We start from the raw sequence: 24,825 nt of genomic DNA, 5'->3' as shown, positions 1-24,825 counted from the left end.
GGGCACCTCAAAAGCTTGACCTGTGAGTTGAGCTGGTTAAGGAGGTAACGGACAGTAAAACAAACACTTTAATATGTCCTAGATAAAAGGAAAGAAAAAGGACATTACCTGGGTTAGTTATTAGGACACAAACTCCATCTTCGGGGCAGAATAATCCCCTGGATTTGTGCTGGGCTCTGAAAAGTCCGCTTCAACCCAGTAGTTGAAAAATGTTTCAGAATGCATTGTTCAGATATTGCATTAGCAGTTCCCTAACATATTTACCTTGTTCTCTGGAAGTTAAACACTATGGGGGAGGAGTGTAGTATCTGGGATCTACATCTGTTTATATTAGTTACTATGCGGTTACTAAGCAGTAATGTATTACGGCAGTGTCGTCTCCTGCCTGGTCATTTCTCCACAACACAAATATTACAGAGCACAGCGCAGAATGCTCAATGAGGTTAAGAAGAATCCTAAAGTGTCAGCGAAAGACTTACAGAAGTCTTTGGAAGATGCTAACATCTCTGTTGATGAGTCTACAATACGTAAAACACTAAACAAGAATGGTGTTCATGGGAGGACACCATGGAAGAAGCCACTGCTGTCCAACTCAAAAGACAGAAGGAAATCAACAACAGAATGGCTTGAACAGAAGAAAATATGCCTTCTGGAGTGGCCCAGTCAGTCCTGACCTCAACCCAATTGAGATGCTGTGGCATGATCTTGAGAGTGGTTCACACCAGACATACCAAGAATATTGTTGAACTGAACAAGCTTTTTCTAAAGAGGAATGTTGAAAAGTAACATGTTTTCAATTGAAGATGTAAGATCCTAATTTGAGCCAGTTTGCTATAGCAGGAAAATAACATTAAACATGAATTCTTATGTGGATTTTAATTAATGGACATTTGTTTAGGAGTTTATTAATTTTTCGGTGGGAGAAATCAAGTTTGAAATTTCAAAGTAGAAATTACTACCTTTAGAAGCCTTTTTAAAACTCAGAGACCCTCCCCCATAGGTTCAGGTTTTGCGGCCGGAGTCCGCACCTTTGTTTTTCTATGTTGGTTTTTGAGTTCGGCCTAGTATGGTTCTTAGAGGCAGCTGTCAATTATTGTCCCTGATTGAGAATCATACTTAGGTAGCCTGGGTTTCACTTTTGGTTTGTGGGTGTTTGTTTCCGTTTGTGTGTTTGGGCCACACGGTACTGTTTCGGTTTTGTAAATTCACGTATTCGTTTATTGTTTTGATTCAGTGTTCAGTGCTTTCTTTAATTAAAATCATCACGAACACTTACCACTCTGCGCTTTGGACCGATCCTTACTCCTCCTCAGACGAAGAGGTCGATATCTGTTAGAGAAGAGATTCGTCCAACCCATAGCGTATCTCACTACAAAACATACAAAACCTTGCAGAGAGCATATCCGACTGACAATCTCTTAGAAAATAAAGAATTAAAAATAACTGATGGAGGGAATGTAGTGTATATTCTAAAGTGAGTGTTAGACCTACACATAATTTCTTTCAAATATGTCAGGTCTTTTCTGACTTTGTTGGACAGACAGAGAGAGGATGACAGTGTCTGTTGATATCCCACAGTGAGAAAGATAGTTTGTCTCAAAGGGCAGTAGGCCTGATTTAAATCTATGCTGACACTGTCGAAGTGTGCGCTGGAGGTTAATGCAATACCGCTAGACCAGACAGGCCACCTACAAACCTTTTTTGGTGGAATTTCCAATGGAAGAGCAGACATGACAGAATGTGCATTGCAGTGGGGCTCCCGAGTGGCACAGCGGTCTAAGGCACTACATCTCAGTGTTGGAGGTGTCATTACAGACACCCTAGTTTGAATACAGTCTGTATCACAACCGGCTGTAAATGGGAGTCTCAAAGGGCGGTGCACAATTGGCCCAGCGTTGTTCGGGTTTGGCCAGTGTGGGCCGTCATTGTAAATAAGAATTTTTCTAAACTGACTTGCCAAGTTAAATAGGTTAAACTCATTAGCATACCCCTTGTGGCATGGGTTCAAACCCTGCCTGCGTTCAACTTCATATCTGTATTCTTCTACCTATCTGTCTCCCCCTCACATTTGTGCCTTTCTATCTCAATGAAGAGAAAATTCTTATTCTGTGTAATCTGTAAGATGTTTATTTTATTGTGTTTATTTTATAGGAGGGGTGTGTCACTTCGTGCCAGGCTTTTTTTTTTGCTATACTCGACTTGAGTGGGTGAGTCACTGACGTCAGCTCCCTGTCTGGTTTTGCACCCCGTAGGGCTCATGCGGTGGAGGAGATCTTAGTGGGTTATACTCAACCTTGTCTCAGGGTAGTAAGTTGGTGGTCTGTTGATATCCCTCTAGTGGTGTAGGGGCTGTGCTTTGGCAAAGCGGGTGGGGTTATATTCTGCCTGGTTGGCTCTGTCCGGGGGTATCGTCGGACAGAGTCACAGTGTCCCCTGAACCCCCCGTCACAGCCTCCAGTATCTTTGCTGCAATAGTGTATGTGCCGGGAGGCTAGGGTCAGTCTGTCCTATCTGGTGTAATTATCCTGTCTTATCTAGTGTCTTGTGTTAACTTAAGTATGCTCCCTCTAATTCTCCCATCCCTCTCTCTCTCTCTCCTCCCAGAGGACCTGAGCCCTAAGACCATGCCTTAGGACTACCTGGCCTGATGACTCCTGGCTGTTTCTTCTTATGTTCCTGCCTTTCTAGGGAGTTATTCCTAATGACCGTGCTTGTACATCTGCATTGCTTGCTGTTTGGGGTTTTAGGCTAGGTTTCCATATAAGCACTTTGTGACATCTGCTAATGTAAAAAGGGATTTCTTGTTTGATGTGGTTATGTCCAACTGAGTTCCCTTCTATTTTTCCCAGTTGTCAGTCACATTATTGTGGCAAGAGAATAGTATTTTGTCTTCTTTAAATCAAATCAAATCAAATTTTATTTGTCACATACACATGGTTAGCAGATGTTAATGTGAGTGTAGCGAAATGCTTGTGCTTCCAGTTCCGACAATGAGGTAATAACCAACAAGTAATCTAACTAATAATTCCAAAACTAATTTCTTATACACAGTGTAAGGGGATAAAGAATATGTACATAAAGATATGAATGAGTGATGGTGCAGAGCAGCATAGGCAAGATACAGTAGATGGTATCGAGTACAGTATATACATATGAGATGAGTATGTAAACAAAGTGGCATAGTTAAAGTGGCTAGTGATACATGTATTACATAAGGATGCAGTAGATGATAGAGTACAGTATATACGTATACATATGAGATGAATAATGTAGGGTATGCAAACATTATATTAGGTAGCATTGTTTAAAGTGGCAGGTGATATATTTTACATCCTTTCCCATCAATTCCCATTATTGAAGTGGCTGGAGTTGAGTCAGTGTGTTGGCAGCAGCCACTCAACGTTAGTGGTTGCTGTTTAACAGTCTGATGGCCTTGAGATAGAAGCTGTTTTTCAGTCTCTCGGTCCCTGCTTTGATGCACCTGTACTGACCTCGCCTTCTGGATGATCGCGGGGTGAACAGGCAGTGGCTCGGGTGGGTGTTGTCCTTGATGATCTTTGTGGCCTTCCTGTAACATCGAGTGGTGTAGGTGTCCTGGAGGGCAGGTAGTTTGCCCCCGGTGATACGTTGTGCAGACCTCACTACCCTCTGGAGAGCCTTACGGTTGTGGGCGGAGCAGTTGCCGTACCTTTACCTGAATAGCGTTCTAGATGTTTTGTCACTCTGCTATGATTTGAGTTTGGACACATTTCCAATGGTTGTGCATATGCTATCAAATAAGCAAGATAATATCAGTGTACTACATATACGACCTAAAGAAGATAGTAAAATATTAATAACAAACAGTTAAAATATAGAAGACATTGGCAATATTGAATGGCTGACTCCATTTTCATCATCGGAGAAAAACTATTTGACTGAGGTGGTGTCAAGAACGTCAAACAATATAAATTCATATTTAACTTTTTGTTATTAATTCCTGTGAAACAGCTCATTTAGACAACCAAGGAAAAGTTGGTTTTATATTCACATATTCAGACATTCGCCAATGTCCATTTAAAATTGTAAAAATCAATAACTAATTAATTGATTGTCAAAGACACTAAAAATAGATATGGTTTATTCTATAAATGTCTAGCATAGTTTTACAACCTTTGTTTTGATTTAAAAAATCCAGTTTTGATTTGATGGAAAAAAATACAATCTTTAAAATGCAATTTAAAGCCGTGTAAATCAATGACTAATTCACCATTTGTCACAGAATCATCAAACTAGATATGATTGATTCTATAAATGTCCTGTATACTTTTACAACTTTGTTTTGAATAAAAAATTCCAGTTTTGACTGGATAGAAATATATCAAATCTATGAAATGTAATTTAAAACTGTGTAAATCTATAATTCACCGCTTGTCACATAAACGTAAAACTAGTTATGATTTATTCTAAAACTTTCTAGCATGGTTTTACAACCTTTGTTTTGAGGAAAAATTCCAGTTTTGATTTTATAGAAATACACAAAATCTATTAAATGCCATTTAAAGTGGTATAAATCAATAGCTTATTCACCATTTGTCACAGACACATCAAACTATGTATGATTTGTTCTATAAGTGTCTAGCATACTTTTACAACCAAATCAAATCCAGTTTTGATTTGATGGAAATACATAAAATCTCAAATATTGCATTTAGAGATGAAGAAATCAATAACTAATTCAGTGATTGCAGTTACTTGCAATAGCTTTGCAACAGTTTTAGCTTTAAATCACTTTTAATTTAAAGTGCAATTTGTTCTATATGAAGTTAGATAATGTTTACATAAAGTTGTACAATGTTTACAATCTTAAATTGTATGCCAAATCAATGTTTGCATTTTTAGTGCAACAGTTCCACATTTTAAAGTAGTTACAAGGCACAACAGTAATTTATTTATATGTCTCTCTCAGCCAAGAGGCCCCTTCCAATCATTTTCTATTTTGGCTTTGTTGAAATCCTTCTTTGTCATTCACAGACAAGCTGAATGGTACCATCTCTGGCACACAGAGCATTCGACCTGCAGTATTAAAAACATAAAACAGGGTTATAAATTGTAAATTACAATTCTGGAATACCCAAATTATGTTACATGCTTTTGCAATTAGAAACATTTTGAAATTGAATTGGATTTTTGTTCAATTGCTATATTGACTTTAAATTACATGCATTTGACCACAACCCTGACAGAAGCACATAACTGAGGTGTTAATCATCGTTGAGTATTCAGGAAATATAAATCATATAGTAATAAAGGCATACATTTGCAAAAAACGTATGCGTTGATAAAAAAGGTATCACACATCAATGTTGTAATATCAAACATTACAATAATTAGCAGTCTTTGTGATCCAAATCAGTTTACTCGTCACTTGTGACAGATACAACGTGTGTACCTATTACAGTGAATTGCTGTCATAGTATGTATCTAGTATCTCTCATAGTAGAATAATAAAATAGAGTCATGAAAATAGAACATTAGTGCAATAATACAAGGATAACCCTGATAAAAAAAAGTTTTGTACCCTCTAAACGGACTACATGCCCTCTATCAAATCAAAACTGAAATGTTCCTCAAAACAAAGGTTGTAAAAGTATGCTAGACATTTATAGAATAAATCATACCTAGTTTGATGTTTCTGTGACAATCACTGAATTAGTTATTGATTTATACTGCTTTAAATGGCATGTTATAGATTTTATGTATTTCCATCAAGCTAAAACTGGAATTTCTACTCAAAACAAAGGTTGTAAAAGTATGCTAGACATTTATAGAATAAATCATACCTAGTTCAATGATTATGTGACAAACGGTGAATTAGTTATTGATTTTTAAATTTTTAAATGGCGTTTGGCGAATGTCTGTTGAATGTCCGAATGTGTGAATATAAAAACAACACTTTACCTCGGTATTTAGACGCGCGTGTATATCACCAAGGTTTCGATATTCGCCGGCACTATTTTCTGCTTTGGGTCCGCCTTCACTCCAGCTGATCGGCCTCGATCACCCGGTGTGGTCCGTCGGACTTTCCGCGGCCGTTATTTATAAATGATCAATTAAAAACTGTATGGTTGACAGCGGCCGCTCGTGTCGGGAAAGCACTCTATGTTCGTTGACATTTTCATCCGGATATTTTTATTTTATTTTTTACTGTTATTTCTTTAGTTCGTGTCTTGGAATCTCTCTACGGTACCATAACTAGGCCGCAACCCAATCCCCGGTGTCACCTACGTGCATTTAACGTTAACTAGTCATCGACTTCCGACAACCATGGGGGACACAGGCAGTGAACGAAGCAAGCCGCCACCACGCTGTTCCTGTGGATTTTGGGGGTAAGAGTTAACTAGCTAGTTATGAATAATAAATATAGCTATTTAATTAACTCTAACTTGGTACAGCTAATGAAATGTACAATAGCCCCCGGTCTTTCATAGCTTGAAGCCTGCCGCTAGCTAACGTTAGCTAGGTACAGAGGGACAGAAGCATAATGTGGGGGATGTGTTGTTTCAACTAGCTAAAGTTAACATCTAACTAGCTGCTAAATTTGATAACTGGCTAATTTCATGGAAATGGTCAATTTTGTTTTTCAATATTAATGTCTGCCGTACATTAGTAACTACTAACTCCATGTAATGCTATTAAGCTAGCTAACCGACTGTTTAGCTAATGTTAGCATCAGCTTGACAGCTAATGTAAAAGCTAACTGGAGCGATCTAACAAACATATCAATATCTGCTTTGGTGCTGCTGCTGTGACGCTACTTTGACTGCTAAGCCAATGTGAAATGATGTATAATTACATGCCAGATTCAATCCAAACAATAGCTACGTTTCGAGAGAATGTCAGCGGTATGTTGCAAGCTTGTTTAATATGACGTTAAGTTAGCTAGTAGACCTAATTTATATATGTATGGGTCATATTTCCGAGGTCACACCAAATATTCACAATGCACCTCGATAGGGGAACTGATGTATATGCTAAGTGTTCGTGTTCTACTACCGAATTCTCTTGAGGGTTATTGTTTTATTAACCTTAAGAGCTCAGTCTTTATCCAAAATGTCGACCAGAGTAGACCTATAGGTAATATAAGACAATGTTTTTATGAACGCTGATGTATAACTGTTGGTGACCATTGTATCTACCTCATTTTCGAACGCTTTTGAAACAGAAGCCAAACTGGAAAACCTATGGATGCAACTTCCTCCACACCACTAGAAATCACAGCATTAACATCTTTCTGTTAGCCTATACATCCTGACAAAATGCACCATATTAATGGCCTGCTAATGTGCCTGGACCCTGTAGGGCTAAACTACAGAGAAAAGACTCATAACTGAACTGATCCAAATGGTTGCCTAATCAGGCATGCTAGAAAATGAAGCATTCAAAACGCCAGGCGATTATTGAAATGACAATGGCTATTCACTGCAGTTTACAGCCTAGGCCTTAGGCTATAGTTTTGTACCCACTTGAAAACAATAAGATTATTCATTACGTTGTGTTGTGGCCTAGACAGGGTAAATGTGTTGTCCCTAAAAAACGGAATCAATAGGGTAGCTTTTTGAGCTTGATCACTGCTAGACACTCTTTCGACACAGGTATAAGGCCCTCTCCCATCTTCCTTTCAGTAAATCTGACCACACCTCCATTTTGCTTCTCCCTCCTGCTAACAGACTCGAGGGAAGTTCCGGTGGTCAACTCTGTACAGCCTTGGTCCGACCAATCAGAATCCATGCTCCAAGAATGTTTTGATCACGTGAACGGGAATATGTTCCGGGTAGCCTCTGGGGATAAAATCAATGAATATGCTTCTTTCAAAACTTATCTGACTCAAAAAATGTGTCTTGATGGCAGCCTGTAGGTAAACTGAAGGAGAAAGATGCTGCTTATTAACACGCTAAAGTGACTGGGGTCAATGTTATGGTTAAATAGTACAAATGCGACCTATGCAGATCGCTCAAGATGGCGAAATGCATATATAGGGAGAAAGTGGATTAGCAATTCTGCAGGTCAGACACAAGGCATATTTGGCAGGGGCTCCTAACGATCACAGATTACAAAAGAAAAGCTAGCCACGTCGCTGACACCAACGCAGCCCTATCAGAGGAGCTGAACACCTTCTCTCATGCTTCAAGCACAACGACGACTTTGAGAGGTCGAGGAGAGCCCTTGAGAACAACGAGGGCTATGTGCTTATGGTCTCCACTGAGGTAAGTCATTCAAATATGTTAGCCCTTTGAAGGCTGCGGCCCAGAAGGCATCCTGCCCTGGGACTGAACTTCTCTCTATGCAACTTGGTCCTGGACTTCCTGACGAGCTGCCCCCAGTTGGTGAATTTAGACATTACCTCTGATTCTCAACATTGGGGCACCTCAAGGGTGCATCCTCATTCCCCTCCTGTACTTCCATGACTGTTGCCTCACACAGTTCCAAGTTTGCTGATGACACGGCTGTAGTAAGCCAGATAACCAACAACGATGAGACGGCCTACAGGGAGGAGGTAGGCACTCTGACGGCGTACACATCTCTGAGGAGATGAAATGGTCAAACCACACGGACACCATTGTGAAGAAGGCACGACAGCTACTCTTCAACCACAGGATGCGAGGACCTTCCCAGTGTTCTACAGGCGCACCATCGAAAGCATACTGTTGGCTTGCATCGCGTCCTGGTACGGCAACTACATCGCCTCTGACCGCAATGCGCTACAGAGGGTGGTACGCTCAGCCAAATGCACCATTGGGTGCACACTGCCTGCCCCCCAGGACACCTACAACACCAGGTGTTGCAGAAGGCCAAAAATATAAACAGGGACCCCAGTCACTTGAGCCATGGCCTGTTCTCCCCTTTTCCATCGGCTGGACGCAAGTAGTATAGAAGCATCATTGGAAAGTTGTCAGACTAGCCAATAGCTTCTACCCCAGACCATCAGGCTGCTGAATAGCCACCACTTGTCAGATTAACTGCTCCCCCCCTATGGACATTGTACATGTGACTATAAAAAAAAAACTTTTATATATGAGGGATATATATTTAAAAAAAAAAAAAGAAGCTTTTCTCCAGCTGTTCTCGTGCGCAATAGGCTATACACAAGCCTCTCCGCAATAGGCCATTCCTCTACTCGTGATATCCCAGGAAAAGCTATAGGCTGCAAAAGATATAGGACATTTTATTTAGATTTTTTAATCTTAATAGCCTAGTAGGCCAAATTAACTGACAAAAGTTGAGTGGTGTTTTGAACACTTTTGTCCAGTTCTGATAAAATTGGTGCACTGATGCATTGCAAATAGTGGCACAGGACAGCTGAGTGAGATGAGCATGGTGAAAAAGAAGACCCATAGGAATTGACAACAATTAGAAAAATGGAAAACACTTGCAAACCTCTTGAACAGTGAGTCACTGTTGACATGCTGTAACAGATGGGCAGGCTAAATGACATTTATTGAATTGCTACTTTTTAATGCAAGTTACTATGCAATTGTTCATCAGGCCTACATGTAAATCGAAGTAGCCTTTTTTGTTGTTGCCATTTTCACTATGAAAAACCCTTAAATCACTGAATGGTGTTGTTACCATCTTATTTATAGACTGTCCAGTAGGCTACTTTGTTACATTCAACTACATAGAGGTCCTTAATCATATTTTTAACTGCCTGAGTGGCACCAGGTAACTGCAGTGAACTCTGTATATTGTTCCACAAATTGGGGGCAAAAATTCTTAATGCAAATTTTCCCAAATCTGTGGAGACTGAAGGGATCTCTAGTGTGTTTGTGAAAATAGATTAACATTAGGCTAGCCTACTCATTAGGATACTGTTTGTAAATATAGACATGAGCTTGTGTAAGAATAGAGCTTTCGTCCGTCCCCTCTCCCCCGACCCAGGCTTGAACCAGGGACCCTCTGCGCACACACAGACAACTGACACCCACAAAGCATCATTACCCATCGCGCCACAAAATCCATGGCCCTTGCAAAGTAAGGGGAACACCTACTTCAAGGCCTCAGAGCGAGTGACGTCGTCGATCGAAACGCTATTAGTGCGCACCACTGCTGACTAGCTAGCCATTTCACATCGGTTACACTTGCCAACCACAAGGCCTTTTTTCAGCTAAATTTAGCCTAGTCTGGAACATCAGTCATTTTTATTGGTGAAGTGGGTTGTATAGGCTAGGCCTACTCTGTAAAAGTATTGATACATTCCTTTCCCTTTTTCTCTGCATGACCGCTATTGACAATTGCAATGTCGGAACAATAATTATTTTACATTTTAAGCAGTTTGACATCTGTGTTGCTGTTGTGCAGAACAAGGAACAGCCCTACATTGGCTATACTTTTTGCCTTATGAAGGTAAAGAAACCCTTCCATTTTGAGTTGAGAACCTGTTTCAGCAAGGCTTACAGACTTTGTTTGTTGTGCAGACTGTCATTGATTTCAAAAGCAGATGGCTCAGAATTCCCAAACACAAGCATGTGAAGCAAAGTGATATTGGGTAAATCCATACATGTTTACACCTGGAAGAAGTAGTCAGAAATTGACTTTGCAAACTGTTTATCCCGTTTTACACACAATTCACACACAGACAATTCAATGTGTAAGTTAAAGGCACAGTGCAGTTAAACATGTTTGTCACTTTGTTTGATATGGCATATGCACAGCACACTTCAAGGTAGGAAGCTAGCTACACTTACACTAGCCAGTGGATTTGCCGCTTTCATCCCCCTCAAGGCTCTTTCCCATACATCTTGCATCCGGCAACGGCAGGTGGCAGCCAGCAGCAACCTTTTCAAGAAGTAAGTCCAAATAGTTATTCTTCTAGCTAGATATCATTTATTAAAAGTTAAGCAGGGCATGATTTAACTTTCTTTGGACAAGTAGGGATCATGTTATTTTTAGTTTTCCAAAAGTAAAAAAATTGTCTAACACCATTTTTACAGCATTGTATGACACAAGGAACCACTTTACAAAATCATTTGCACTACTATCAGTTAACGTAGTTAGGCTTGAATATGTAGCCTACATTTTTGTCTGTCTCAAAATATAGCACTGCCCCTTTAACCCAATGAGTCCCACCATATCACCGGCGTGTTTTGGACTTCTAATGTGTGTTAGAGCTACAGACTCCTGTGTTATACCATTGAATGAGTTTATCTTCTGCATCTGATAACAAACATTCATTTGTCAGTGATGAACAGGGGCTGAGGTACAGCAGTGTTTGTGAGACAATGGGCCTGTTTTTTCTTTTCTCCAAAAACGTCTATAGTGTCTGACTAGAGCTATAAACCATTAAAAGCCATCTATTTTTAAAAATATTTTATTTCACCTTTTGTTGAACAAGTTCTCATTTACAACTGCGACCTGGCCAAGATAAAACATAGCAGTGTGAACAGACAACAGAGTTACACATGGAGTAAACAATAAACAAGTCAATACAGTAGAAAAAAAGAGTATGTACATTGTGTGCAAAAGGCATGAGGAGGTAGGCGAATAATTACAATTTTGCAGATTAACACTGGAGTGATACATGATCAGATGTTCATGTGCAGGAGAGATACTGGTGTGCAAAAGAGCAGAAAAAGTAAGTAAATAAATAAATAAAAACAGTATGGGGATAAGGTAGGTAAATTGGGTGAGCTATTTACCAATGGACTATGTACAGCTGCAGTGATCGGTTAGCTGCTCAGATAGCAGATGTTTGAAGTTGGCGAGGGAGATAAGTCTCCAACTTCAGCGATTTTGATTTATTTGACTTTTTTTTTTGCAATTTGTTCCAGTCACAGGCAGCAGAGAACTGGAAGGAAAGGTGGCCAAATGAGGTGTTGGCTTTAGGGATGATCAGTGAGATACACCTACTGGAGTGCGTGCTACGGGTGGGTGTTGCCATCGTGACCAGTGAACTGAGATAAGCGGAGCTTTACCTAGCATGGACTTGTAGATGACCTGGAGCCAGTGGGTCTGGCGACGAAATGTAGCGAGGGCCAGCCGACGAGAGCATACAGGTCGCAGTGGTGGGTGGTATAAGGTGCTTTAGTGACAAAACAGATGGCACTGTGATAAACTGCATCCAGTTTGCTGAATAGAGTTTTGGAAGCTATTTTGTAGATGATATCACCGAAGTCGAGGATCGGTAGGGTTGTCAGTTTTACTAGGGTAAGTTTGGCGGCATGAGTGAAGGAGGCTTTGTTGCGGAATAGAAAGCCGACTCTAGATTGGAGATGTTTGATATGAGTCTGGAAGGAGAGTTTACAGTCTAGCCAGACACCTAGGTACTTAAAGATGTCCACATATTCTAGGTCGGAACCATCCAGGGTGGTGATGCTAGTTGGGTGTGCGGGTGCAGGCAGCGAACGGTTGAAAAGCATGCATTTGGTCTTACTTGCGTTTAAGAGCAGTTGGAGGCCACGGAAGGAGTGTTGTATGTCATTGAAGCTCGTTTGAAGGCTAGATAGCACAGTGTCCAAGGAAGGGCCAGAAGTATATAGAATGGTGTCGTCTGCATAGAGGTGGATCAGGGACTCGCCCGCAGCAAGAGCAACATCATTGATCTATACAGAGAAAAGAGTCGGCCAGAGAATTGAACCCTGTGGCACCACCATAGACTGCCAGAGGACCGGACAACATGCCCTCCGATTTGACAGACTGAACTCTGTCTGCAAAGTAGTTGGTGAACCAGGCAAGGCAGTCATCAGAAAAACCGAGGCTACTGAGTCTGCATTTAAGAATATGGTGTTTGACAGAGTCGAAAGCCTTGGCCAGGTCGATGAAGACTGCTGCACAGTACTGTCTTTTATCGATGGCGGTTATGATATTGTTTATTACCTTGAGCGTGGCTGAGGTGCACCCGTGACCGGCTCGGAAACCAGATTGCACAGTGGAGAAGGTACAGTGGGATTCGAGATGGTCAGTGATCTGTTTGTTGACTTGGCTTTCGAAGACCTTAGATAGGCAGGGCAGGATGGATATAGGTCTGTAACAGTTTGGGTCCAGGGTGTCTCCCCCTTTGAAGAGGGGGATGACTGTGGCAGCTTTCCAATCATTGGGGATCTCAGACGATATGAGAGGTTGAACAGGCTGGTAATAGGGGTTGCGACAATGGTGGCGGATAATTTCAGAAATAGAGGGTCCAGATTGTCAAGACCCGCTGATTTGTACAGGTCCAGGTTTTGCAGCTCTGTCAGAACATCTGCTATCTGGATTTGGGTAAAGGAGAAGCAGGGGAGGCTTGGACGAGTAGCTGCGCGGGGGGGGGGGGGGGCTGTTGGCCGAGGTTGGAGTAGCCAGGAGGAAGGCATGACCAGCTGTTGAGAAATGCTTGTTGAAGTTTTCGATTACCATGGATTTATCGGTGGTTGCCGTGTTCCCTAGCCTCAGTGCAGTGGGCAGCTGGGAGGAGGTGCTCTTGTTCTTCATGGACTTTAGTGTCCCAGAACTTTTTGGAGTTATAGCATTATACACTGCTCAAAAAAATAAAGGGAACACTTAAACAACACAATGTAACTCCAAGTCAATCACACTTCTGTGAAATCAAACTGTCCGCTTAGGAAGCAACACTGATTGACAATACATTTCACATGCTGTTGTGCAATTGGAATAGACAACAGGTGGAAATTATAGGCCATTAGCAAGACATCCCCAATAAAGGATTGGTTCTGCAGGTGGTGACCACAGACCACTTCTGTTCCTATGCTTCCTGGCTGATGTTTTGGTCAATTTTTAATGCTGGCGGTGCTTTCACTCTAGTGGTAGCATGGGATGGAGTCTACAACCCACACAAGTGGCTCAGGTAGTGCAGCTTATCCAGGATGGAACATCAATGCGTGCTGTGGCAAGAAGGTTTGCTGTGTCTGTCAGCGTAGTATCCAGAGCATGGAGGCGCTACCAGGAGACAGGCCAGTACATCAGGAGACGTGGAGGAGGCCGTAGGAGGGCAACAACCCAGCAGCAGGACCGCTACCTCCGCCTTTGTGCAAGGAGGAGCAGGAGGAGCACTGCCAAAGCCCTGCAAAATGACCTCCAGCAGGCCACAAATGTGCATGTGTCTGCTCAAACGGTCAGAAACAGACTCCATGAGGGTGGTATGAGGGCCCGACGTCCACAGGTGGGGGTTGTGCTTGCCTCCACGTGCCTGTATGACCTCCCTACAATGCCTGGGCATGCTCCTGATGAGGTGGCGGATGGTCTCCTGAGGGATCTCCTCCCAGTCCTGGACTAAAGCATCCGCCAACTCCTGGACGGTGGATGGAGCGGGACATGATGTCCCAGATGTGCTCAATTGGATTCTGGTCTGGGGAACGGCGGGCCAGTCCATAGCATCAATGCCTTCCTCTTGCAGGAACTGCTGACACACTCCAGCCACATGAGGTCTAACATTGTCTTGCATTAGGAGGAACCCAAGGCCAACTGCACAAGCATATGGTCTCACAAGGGGTCTGAGTATCTCATCTCGGTACCTAATGGCAGTCAGGCTACCTCTCGCGAGTACATGGATGGCTGTGCGGCCCCCCAAAGAAATGTCACCCTACACCATGACTGACCCACCGCCAAACCGGTCATGCTGGAGGATGTTGCAGGCAGCGGAACGTTCTCCACGGCGTCTCCAGACTCTATCACGTCTGTCACGTGCTCAGTGTGAACCTGCTTTCATCTGTGAAGAGCACAGGGCGCCAGTGGCGAATTTGCCAATCTTGGTGTTCTCTTGCAAATGCCAAACGTCCTGCACGGTGTTGGGCTGTAAGCACAACCCCCACCTGTGGACGTCGGGCCCTCATACCACCCTCATGGAGTCTGTTTCTGACCGTTTGAGCAGACACATGCACATTTGTGGCCTGCTGGAGGTCATTTTGCAGGGATCTGGCAGTGCTCCCTGTGCTCCTCCTTGCACAAAGACTGAGGTAGCGGTCCTGCTGCTGGGTTATTGCCCTCCTACGGCCTCCTCCACATCTCCTGATGTACTGGCCTGTCTCCTGGTAGCGCCTCCATGCTCTGGACACTACGCTGACAGACACAGCAAACCTTCTTGCCACAGCTCGCATTGATGTATCATCCTGGATGAGCTGCACTACTTGAGCCACTTGTGTGGGTTGTAGACTCCGTCTCATGCTACCACTAGAGTGAGAGCACTGTCAGCATTCAAAAGTGACCGAAGCATAGGAACTGAGAAGTGATCTGTGGTTACCACCTGCAGAACCACTCCTTTATTGGGGGTGTCTTGCTAATTGCCTATAATTTCCCCCTGTTGTCAATTCCATTTGCACAACAGCATGTGGAATTTGTCAATCAGTGTTGCTTCCTAAGTGGCCAGTTTGATTTCACAGAAGTGTGATTGACTTGGAGATTCATTGTTTTTCAAGTGTTCCCTTTTATTTTTTTGAGCAGTGTGTGTGTATATAGATATTAGGATTTTGCTATGGTGGACCTTATTTTTTTGAGGTTGTGTACGTACTGGTTGTCCTGAAAATAAATACTTTAATGCTAAATTTAAGTTCTGGACATGTAGATCTTTCTGAGATCTCGGTACTGATAGGGTTAAGGCTTTTTGGGGGATGGTTGGCCACCCTTAAAATATTATAATTACAACCAAATACTTTTGTATATGTTCGATGCATAAGAGTCTAGGGCGAAAGATCCAAAATTCATACAACCACTGCATCATTTTTTTTAAAAAGCTATAAGGCTGATGCAACAGATCAGACCGTTTTAGCTTAAAATGTTTTGAAGTTTCATATTGTAAGCTCAAACATGTGAAAGTGGCTGTCGGCTTTTCGAGAATGTCCCAAAATGCATTTAGCGGGGAAACACCGTTCTCAGAAACTCAGGTTTCATGTGACCGAGATAAATATCCTTTTAGAAGTTAGAAAGAGGGGAGATCTAAAGATGCATCAACTAGCATGTTACTAATATGACTAGGTTTATGCCTAGTAGAACATGAGAAAATGCTGGTTTCAATTGCATATTTAAATGTAAATAAAATAATTCCCTCAACATTTCTATGGTTGTATTTTGTTTAGGCTTCTTTAAAACAAGATAAGACATGCATCATAAAATGTCCATGTTTTCAACAATTACTTTTATATTTTCAAAATGCTGACCACCTCCGCTCAGTTTCAAGGTTGATGTGCAGTGCGCAACAGCCACTGACCTTCACTCTATGTATGGTCTTGTTACAATTTGGTCTGAACCAACTGTGCCTCCAGTGTGTAGACAGAATCAAGCCTTTAGACGTTAATTATCCGTCATTGTACTTGTCAAACATGACTGGCGTTTAGCCTATATTTATGTAAATACATTTTTGGCTACGTTATCAGGTACCTCCCTCGTGTCATCTTCGGCTTGGGCATAAAGATGTAGCCAATATTCATATCACCTACACTTTAGTCTCTTTAAAAAAAATGGATGTATATGGAAAAATATTTAAATTATTCCAATGTTGGCCTCTGATTTTGATCGGAGTAATTGTTTGATTTTGTGTTTTTAGACAATTATAAAAAGAACAGGGAAATGAATCTATTCTTTTCCGACATGTATTTATCCAGGACACGTGTTAACGTCGAGCCCTGTAAAGGTCATGATGATGTGGTGCTGCTGCTGCTAGCGAACTACAAACCTCGACCGCAACCCGCATAGCTAGCTAGCGTTGGCTACTGAGCTGATTATTATAGTTCCATAGCTAGGTACTTGTAGCTAGCTAATGTTACTACAAAAGTAACGGCAGAATCATAAAGGGGAAATGCTGGCCTGGGCAGACGTTTCCTTCCACAATGTTCTCCGCATAGCCAGCTAGACGTTCCCCCCCCCCCCCATGTAGGACGCTAGGTATCTAGCTAATTTAGACCGCAGTTAGCTAGGATACTAATGTGACATTTGGCTATATTTGCGATTCTCACATTGCTTTATTATGTACATGTGCCTTAGTACATGTCAAGTAAATATCCTGCGGTCGACGCTAGTTAGCTACCTTGCTAAGTGGATCACCATGGAAAGAGTAGGCTGGAAGATGTACAGTTTACATTGTGGGAGGCAACCCGACTGCCTCACCGCATTTCCCAAAGTGTTCGCCTGATTTGAAAAGGGGATTGCGAGAAGAACCTGCCATTGAATGCAGTCTGATTAGTTTTTTTCCCTCCTGAAAATGTGTCTAACTTTTGAACGGTTGGAACTACAAGCTATTATGACCCCATTCCTGAAAGATTGTCAGGAACACGAGCTGCTCACAAGCTGTGCAGGACTCGTTAGAACAGAGAGTGGACAGGACCAGGCATAATAGGAGTAATCAGACTTGGGGGGGGCATGTCATTGAAAGCAATGATGTTATTTTCTACACAGAAGATCATACACAATTTTTGCCTGGTGATCTTATCACTTCCCAATACCTTTTTATGAATCATTTCACTTCAAACCATACTTCCTTAAGATTGAAATACAAGCTCACCATGACTTGTGAAGCAGGAATGACAGAACCTATTCCCCCTCAGGAGACTGAAAAGATTTGCCATGAGTCCACAGATCCTCAAAAGGTTCTACAGCTGCACCATTGAGAGCATCATGACTGGTTGCATCGCTGCCTGGTATGGCAACTGCTCGGCCTCTGACCGCAAGGCTCTACAGAGGGTAGCGCGAACTGCCCAGTACGTCACTGAGGCCAAGCTTCCTGTCATCCAGGACCTCTATACCAGGCGGTGTCAGAGGAAGGCCCTAAAAATTGTCAAAGACCCCAGCCACCCTAGTTATAGACTGTTCTCTCTGCTACTGCACGGCAAGTGGTACCAGAGCGCCAAGTCTAGGACCACGAGGCTTCTGGACAGCTTCTAACCCCAAGCCATAATACTCCTGAACAGCTAGTCAAATGGCTACCCAAATGGCTACCCCCCTCCTTCCCTCTCCACACCACTGCCACTCTGTTGTCATCTGTGCACAGTCACTTTAATGAATTCTACCTACATGTACAGACTACCTCAACTAACCGGTGCCCCCACACATTGACTCTGTACTGTCACCCCCCTGTATATCTTGTTATTACTTGTTACATTTATCACTTCTTATCCGTATTTTTGGAAACTGTACTGTTGGTTAGGGGGTCGTAAGTAAGCATTTCACTGTTTTATTCGACGCCTGTGACTAATAAAATGTTATTTGACTGATATGTAATGATAGTAAGTCATAGCCCGACTAAAGTATACTTTGGCTGTTGATTGTGTTAACACTTAGCAATAACTATTTTTATGTCACCACATAAATCAAAAGGTAAGGTGTGAGTAAAGTATGGCTATGAAAGTGTTTGAGATGTATTACAGCTCATGGTTTGTTTCTGTCCATTTCTTTCTGCAGACAAGCTCTCAAAGCCATCCGGCATGGTTCTCTTGGCATCCTGGAACTCCTGGTGGATGTAAAGGACTACGCAGGCTGCAGCACTACTCTGTTCCTATGGCACAGATGGACCTAGCACCAACTTACACAGCTCCTATAGGCCAGATACCTGTAATACCATGTCTTCTATTGGTCATACAGCCAATCACAAATAGACCCTGTCCATTGACAATTCCCACTTAGTGTCAAAGGGCATTGTTTAGCCATTCCATGTACTAAAAAATAGTCATTTTTATACACCCAAGATAGTTCTGCTATGGGGACAAAAAGTGATCTTACTTTTTTCAGTGTAGTGGATGAACAAAGAACATTTACCGGAGAATATATCTCTAGCAAGGTTGGTGACGACTCCCCCTACACAAAGTCATACATTCGATCACTTGAATGTATGCTATAGCACCAACCCATTGACAATTCCTACTAAAATAACTTCTATAAGTTATTTTAGTAGGAATTGTCAATGGGTTGGTGCTATCTGTGATTGAATGTATGACTTTGTGTAGGGGGAGTCGTCACCAACCTTCCTGGAGATATATTCTCCGGTAAATTTTCTTCCCAACCATCACAACAGATTCTGTCAAGCAAGTTCTTGTTGAGAAGCTATGTGCAATACTAACTCTTCCACCTTTCCTTTCATGGGAAGAGATTATAGTTGTGTGTAGTGATGTTGGTGTTTGAGAAAGCAGGTGGTGACAATGTAAATAAAAACACAACTTTTTGTACTTTAACCAATCGATGACTATTCTGTTGCTGCTCGACTCCTGCTAATTGATTTGTTTAGCCACAACCTCTTTACTTTCACCATGATTTTTCCTCACACTTGATCCACTTCCAGAGCTTGAGCACATGTGAACTATTAACTTGAAAAGACACTATATATATATATATATATACACACACACACACACACACACACGTGTGTATGTGGACACCCCTTCAAATGAAGGTATTATGTATTTTGGCTATTTCAGCCATACCTGTTGCTGACAGAGTTATCAAATCGAGGTCACAGCCATGCAATCGCCATAGAGAAATATTGGCAGTAGAATGGCCTTACTGAAGAACTCAGTGACTTTCAACTTGGCAACCCTGCTAGAGCAGCCCCAGTCAACTGTAAGTGCTGTTATTGTGAAGTGGAACCGTCTAGGAGCAACAACGGCGCAGCAGTGAAGTAGTAGGCTACACAAGCTCACAGAAGGGGACCGCAGAGTGCTGTAGCGTGTAAAAATAGTCTCCTCGGTTGCAACACCCACGACAGTTCCAAACTGCCCGTGGAACCAACGTCAGCACAAGAACTGTTTGTTCGGAGCTTCATGAAATGGGTTTCTGTGGCCGAGCAGCTGTACACAGCTCACCATGAGCAATGCCAAGCGTCGGCTGGAGTGGTGTAAAGCTAGCTGCCATTAGACTGCGGCAGTGGAAACGCATTCTCTGGATTGATGAATTGCACTTCACCATCTGGCAGTCCGACGGACGCCAGGCGAACACTACCTGCCCGAAGAACTTGACTGGCCTTTACAGAGCCCTGACCTCAACTCCATCGAGCACATTTTGGATGCCCGACTTCACTAATACTTTTGTGGCTGAATGGAAGAAAGTCCCCGCAGCAATGTTCCTACATCTAGTGGAAAGCCTTCCCTGGATAGTGTAGGCTGTTATAGCAGCAATGTTCCTACATCTAGTGGAAAGCCTTCCCTGGATAGTGTAGGCTGTTATAGCAGCAAAGGGGGACCAAGTCCGTATTAATGCCCATGATTTTGGAATGAGATGTTCAACAAGCTTTTGGTCATGTAGTGAACTTGCATGCCATGATTTACACTTTCATTATAACTTTTTTTTTTTTTAAATGTTACCAAAGAAATATATGAAGAATGACAACCTTTCATTGCAGTCTGGCTTTTTTAAACTTTCTTCAAAACATTTCAAAATGTGTCATTTAAATAAGTTCTCCATTATCACAATGTCAATTTTGTAATTAAAAAAAAAACCTGATATTGAAGATTATACCATATAGTCTGCCCTGTAGATAATCATGGCATTCTGCAGGCAGGGTATAGGCCCGGATAGTCCACTGTGGAAAAAGGCTTATATACCTGCATCCTCTGCGTTTTCTGGTGATCTGCATCTACTGCTGACCTTTTGAAAGCGCTACACCAATGATATTGCAAATAAAGATTTATGTATGACTTTTTGTTTTGTTGACAACTAGCCTACACCTGTAGAAGTTCGCTCACTTCAGTGTCCAGCTCAAACTGACCGGTTGAGTACCATGTGCCTTTGTTTTTATTTATGGAAAGGGAGTGGGCTCTAGACGATTCTGTAAATGTATTCAAATTGTATTTCAGAGGCCCAAGGAAGCTCAGGAAATAAATTGTAAAAAGTATATTTGGGTTTTATTTTCTATATGAAAGTGATTTATTAGACAAGTGATAATTAAAGACCACATGGATCTTTAAATATATCTGCGGTTCAAACGAGAGAAACAGCCAAGTGATGGGGTGGAGCAATGGAACCACTCTCACATTCATAGACCAAGTATAACCTCGTTTTGAGGTCACTTAATATATTGTTTTTATACAAGTACATCGTTTAAAAACAATGGTCAGGACAGGCATACTGTAAACTTAAACTCAGTGTCTCTCATAGCTGCCTGTCCCTTTTTTAATAGCCAGGCAATGGCACACATTTCAGTAAACACCTTTTTCCAAATAAACGCTGGGTCTAAAGGAATTGTTAACGAGTTTTAATGTTCGATTTGTTACAAATGCTGAGCACTTGTTGGCTGCTTTTCTTTCACTCTGCGGTCCAACTCATCCCAAGCCATCTCAAATGGGTTGAGGTTTGGGTGATTGTAGAGGCCAGGTCATCTGATGCAGCTCTCCTTCTTGGTCAAATAGCCCTTACACAGCCTGGAGGTGTGTTGGGTCATTGTCCTGTTGAAAAACAAATGATAATCCCACTAAGCCCGAACCAGATGGATGGCGTATCGCTGCAGAATGCTGTGATATCTCTACTGGTTAAGTGTGCCTTGAATTCTAAATAAATCACTGAGTGTCACCAGCAAGGCACCATCACACCACCTTCATGCTTCACGGTGGGAACCACACCTGCGGAGCTCACCTACTCGACAGTTGGTACCAAAAATCTGGATTCATCAGACCAAAGGACAGATTTACGCCGGTGTAATGTGCATTTTTGTGTTTCTTAGCCCAAGCAAGTCTCTCTTCTTATTATTGGTGTCCTTTAGTAGTGGTTTCTTTGCAGCAACAGTTGATGTTAATATGTCTGTTACTTGAACTCTGTGAAGCATTTATTTGGGCTGCAATTTCTGAGGCTGGTAACTCTAATGAACGTATTCTCTGCAGCAGAGGTAACTCTGGGCTTCCTTTCCTTTGGCAGTCCTCATGAGAGCCAGTTTCATCATAGCGCTTGATTGTTTTTAAGGTGGCACTTGAAGAAACTTTCAAAGTTCTTGAAATGTTCCGGATTGACTGTCGTTTCTCTTTGCTTATTTGATATGTTCTTGCCATAATATGGACTTGATATTTTACCAAATAGGGTTATCTTCTGTATCCCACCCCTACCATGTCACAACACAACTGATTGGATCAAATGCATTAAGAAGGAAAGAAATTTCACAAATTAACAAGGCACACCCGTTAATTGATATGCATTCCAGGTGACTACCCCATGAAGCATATTCTATTCATATACTATTGACAGTGTATGAATCGAATATGGCTCTGTACATAGGGCAGTCTAAGGTACACGGTAGAGTACCGGGTGGTAGCCAGCTAGTTAGTAACAGTGACTAAGTTCAGGACAGGGTACTGGGCGGAGGCCTGGAGATGGAAGATGTTTTCCATTCTCTCGGTCGCAGTTTTGATACACGTGTACTGTCTCAGCCTTCTAGATGGTAGCGGGGTGAACAGGCCGTGGCTTGGGTGGCAGAGGTCCTTGATCTTTTTTGGCCTTCCTGTGACAATGGGTGCTGTAGATGTCCTGGAGCGCAGGCGCTGTGCCCCTGGTGATGTGTTGGGCTGACTGCACCACCCTCTAGAGAGCCCTGCGGTTGTGGATGGTGAAATTGCCATACCAGGTGGTGATATAGACCGACAGGTTGCGCTCAAATCAAATTTTATTGGTCACATAGACATGGTTACCAGATGTTAATGCGAGTGTAGCAAAGTGCTTGTGCTTCTAGTTCCGACCGTGCAGTAATATCTAACAAATTCATAACTACCTTATACTCAAGTGTAAAGGAATGATTACGAATATGTACCGTACATATAAATATATGGATGAGCGATGGCCGAACAGCAGAGGCAAGATGCAGTAGATGGTATAAAGTACAGTATATCAATGAGATGAGTACTGTAGGGTATGTAAACATATATAAAGTGGCATTGTTTAAAATGACTAGTGACACATTTATTAAATCCAATTATTAAAGTGGCTAGAGATTGAGTCAGTATGTTGGTAGCAGCCACTCAATGTTAGTGATGGCTGTTTAACAGTCTGATGGCCTTGAGATGGAAGCTGTTTTTCAGTTTCTTTGTCCCAACTTTGATGCACCTGTACTGATGTTGCCTTCTGGATGATAGCGGGTGAACAGGCAGTGGCTCGGGTGGTTGTCACAGGAAGGCCAAAAAGATCATCAAGGACATCGGGTGGTGTAGGTGTCCTGGAGAGCCTTGCGGTTATGGGTGGAGCAGTTGCCCTACCAGGCGGTGATAGGATGCTGAAAGGATGCTTTTGATTGTGCATCTGTTAAAGTTTGAGTGTTTTTGGTGACAAGCCAAATTTCTTCAGCCTCCTGATGTTGAAGAGTCGCTGTTGTGTTCTTCACCACGATGTCTGTGTGGATGGACCATTTCAAGTTGTCATTGATGTGCACACAGATGGTCCTTGAAGCTTTTCACCCACTTCATTTAGCTTGTCTGGTAGGCTCGCGTTGCTTGGCAGCTTGCGGCTGGGTTTCCCTTTAACCCTTTGAGTGGGCTGAACCACACAGCCCACCTACTTTCATCATTTTTTGCTCTCATGCTTTGCTTTTGGACTGTATAGCCTAACCGACACTACCTAAATCTAAGATGCTCCTTTTTGTTTGTTCTACTAGACCTCACCTGGTAGAGTTGACCTTGTGTCATACTTTAGAATTGAGAGGGGGGAGAAACAAATAGGCTACGTCACTGGGCTGGGTGACTATTTGCTGGGATAACCGTTCTCCGTTCGTCACCGTCAAGTGCTCTCCACTCCAGGCATACTAGCTCGGCGTGATGATCGACAGACTCATATCAGACTCTCACCCTAATTATTTTGGGTGCCTCCGCGACCTTGTCCCCGTTTCTAAATGAGGGGGTCCATAACCAACTGAGTGAACCGATATAGGTGCTGTTTTGGAACGGGTGCGCAGGTAACAACAATCACTGAGTTGACGGCAACCCGTGATTTGGCAATCACAGGTAATCGTCATAATCATAAGCCAATCAGGAAGGACGGATGGTGTGTGTCCGTGCATGCATGTGTGGAAGGGGGTTAAGGAATAATGCTTATTAAGACATTAGGGAAACAGGAAAAGAGGACACCCTGAGGGTTTTAAGTAGGCAGCGAGGGCTAATGGCAAGCCTGGTGAACGAGAGGCCGAGCTCTCTGATTGGGGTAGACTGGCAGGCCGGGCTCTGTCGCTATGGGGGTGAGACTTGAGTGACATGGGAGAGGGCAAAGGGTGGTAGTGGTGGTGGTGAAGGAGGGATGCAAAACGGAGGAGGATGAGAGGTGGAGATGTATAAAGAGGACGAAGTGGTGAGCAAAGAGGAAGCTTTATTGAGAGATGATGACAGACTAGGCATTGTTCGCAGTAGGGCTGACCCCATGTAGTTGACTGCTTGTTTGGTCGATAGGCTGTTGGTCCAGCAGTGGCAAATGTATAAAGAAAATGTTTTGGTACACGAGACACCTGTCTTGAGTGGCCTAATCCATTGCAGAGGCTGCAGGGATGGCACATCAGTATTACATTTAATGTTAAATACCATCATTTCTAATCTGTAATGTTTGTTTGGTTACGGTAATATCTGTAAATGCATTCAATTTATTATTGTTATTATTACAGAGCGCACAACCAAGACTTCACTTGTGAAAAAGTTTGGGTAAATTTAATTATATTTATTATGTCTTTTGTGCTACCTGGCCTGCATGGAAATACAGGATTATAAATGTGCCCATTTGGGGATCTGATTCTATTTCTGATTGTCTTATTAACTCACGAGCACTGTGGAGTTTCTGTGATTTTTTTTTTTCTTTGCGTCAAAGAGCAAATAAACTGTCTGTTTTTGCATCCATTGAAAATGACAGTAGTTCCTCAATGTAGCCTATTTGAAAAATATTTCTAGCACTCTCTCCCTTTTAATAACCACTCAGCATGAAAGG

General features: G+C 42.4%; 1 protein-coding gene across 4 annotated transcripts in view; it reads left to right on the top strand.

Moving 5' to 3' along the window:
- Positions 1-5,998: 5,998 nt before the first annotated feature.
- The window catches only part of LOC135506191 (AN1-type zinc finger protein 3-like), a 43,505-nt gene continuing 24,678 nt past the window's right edge, over positions 5,999-24,825 (top strand). For 3 of the 4 annotated variants that reach the window (XM_064925702.1, XM_064925694.1, XM_064925685.1), the window contains exon 1: positions 5,999-6,368. In XM_064925702.1, the coding sequence (XP_064781774.1) occupies positions 6,307-6,368 (62 nt within the window). In that variant the 5' untranslated portion in view covers positions 5,999-6,306. Of the gene's footprint in view, positions 6,369-18,357; positions 19,125-24,825 lie in introns of those variants that run through there. The other variant, XR_010450352.1, reaches the window with a different exon arrangement.

This window comes from Oncorhynchus masou, chromosome 2 (genome assembly GCF_036934945.1).
Source record: "Oncorhynchus masou masou isolate Uvic2021 chromosome 2, UVic_Omas_1.1, whole genome shotgun sequence".
NCBI lineage: Eukaryota > Metazoa > Chordata > Actinopteri > Salmoniformes > Salmonidae > Oncorhynchus > Oncorhynchus masou.
Note: the sequence above shows the minus strand (reverse complement) of the source record. Positions and strands in the feature narration are given on the sequence as shown.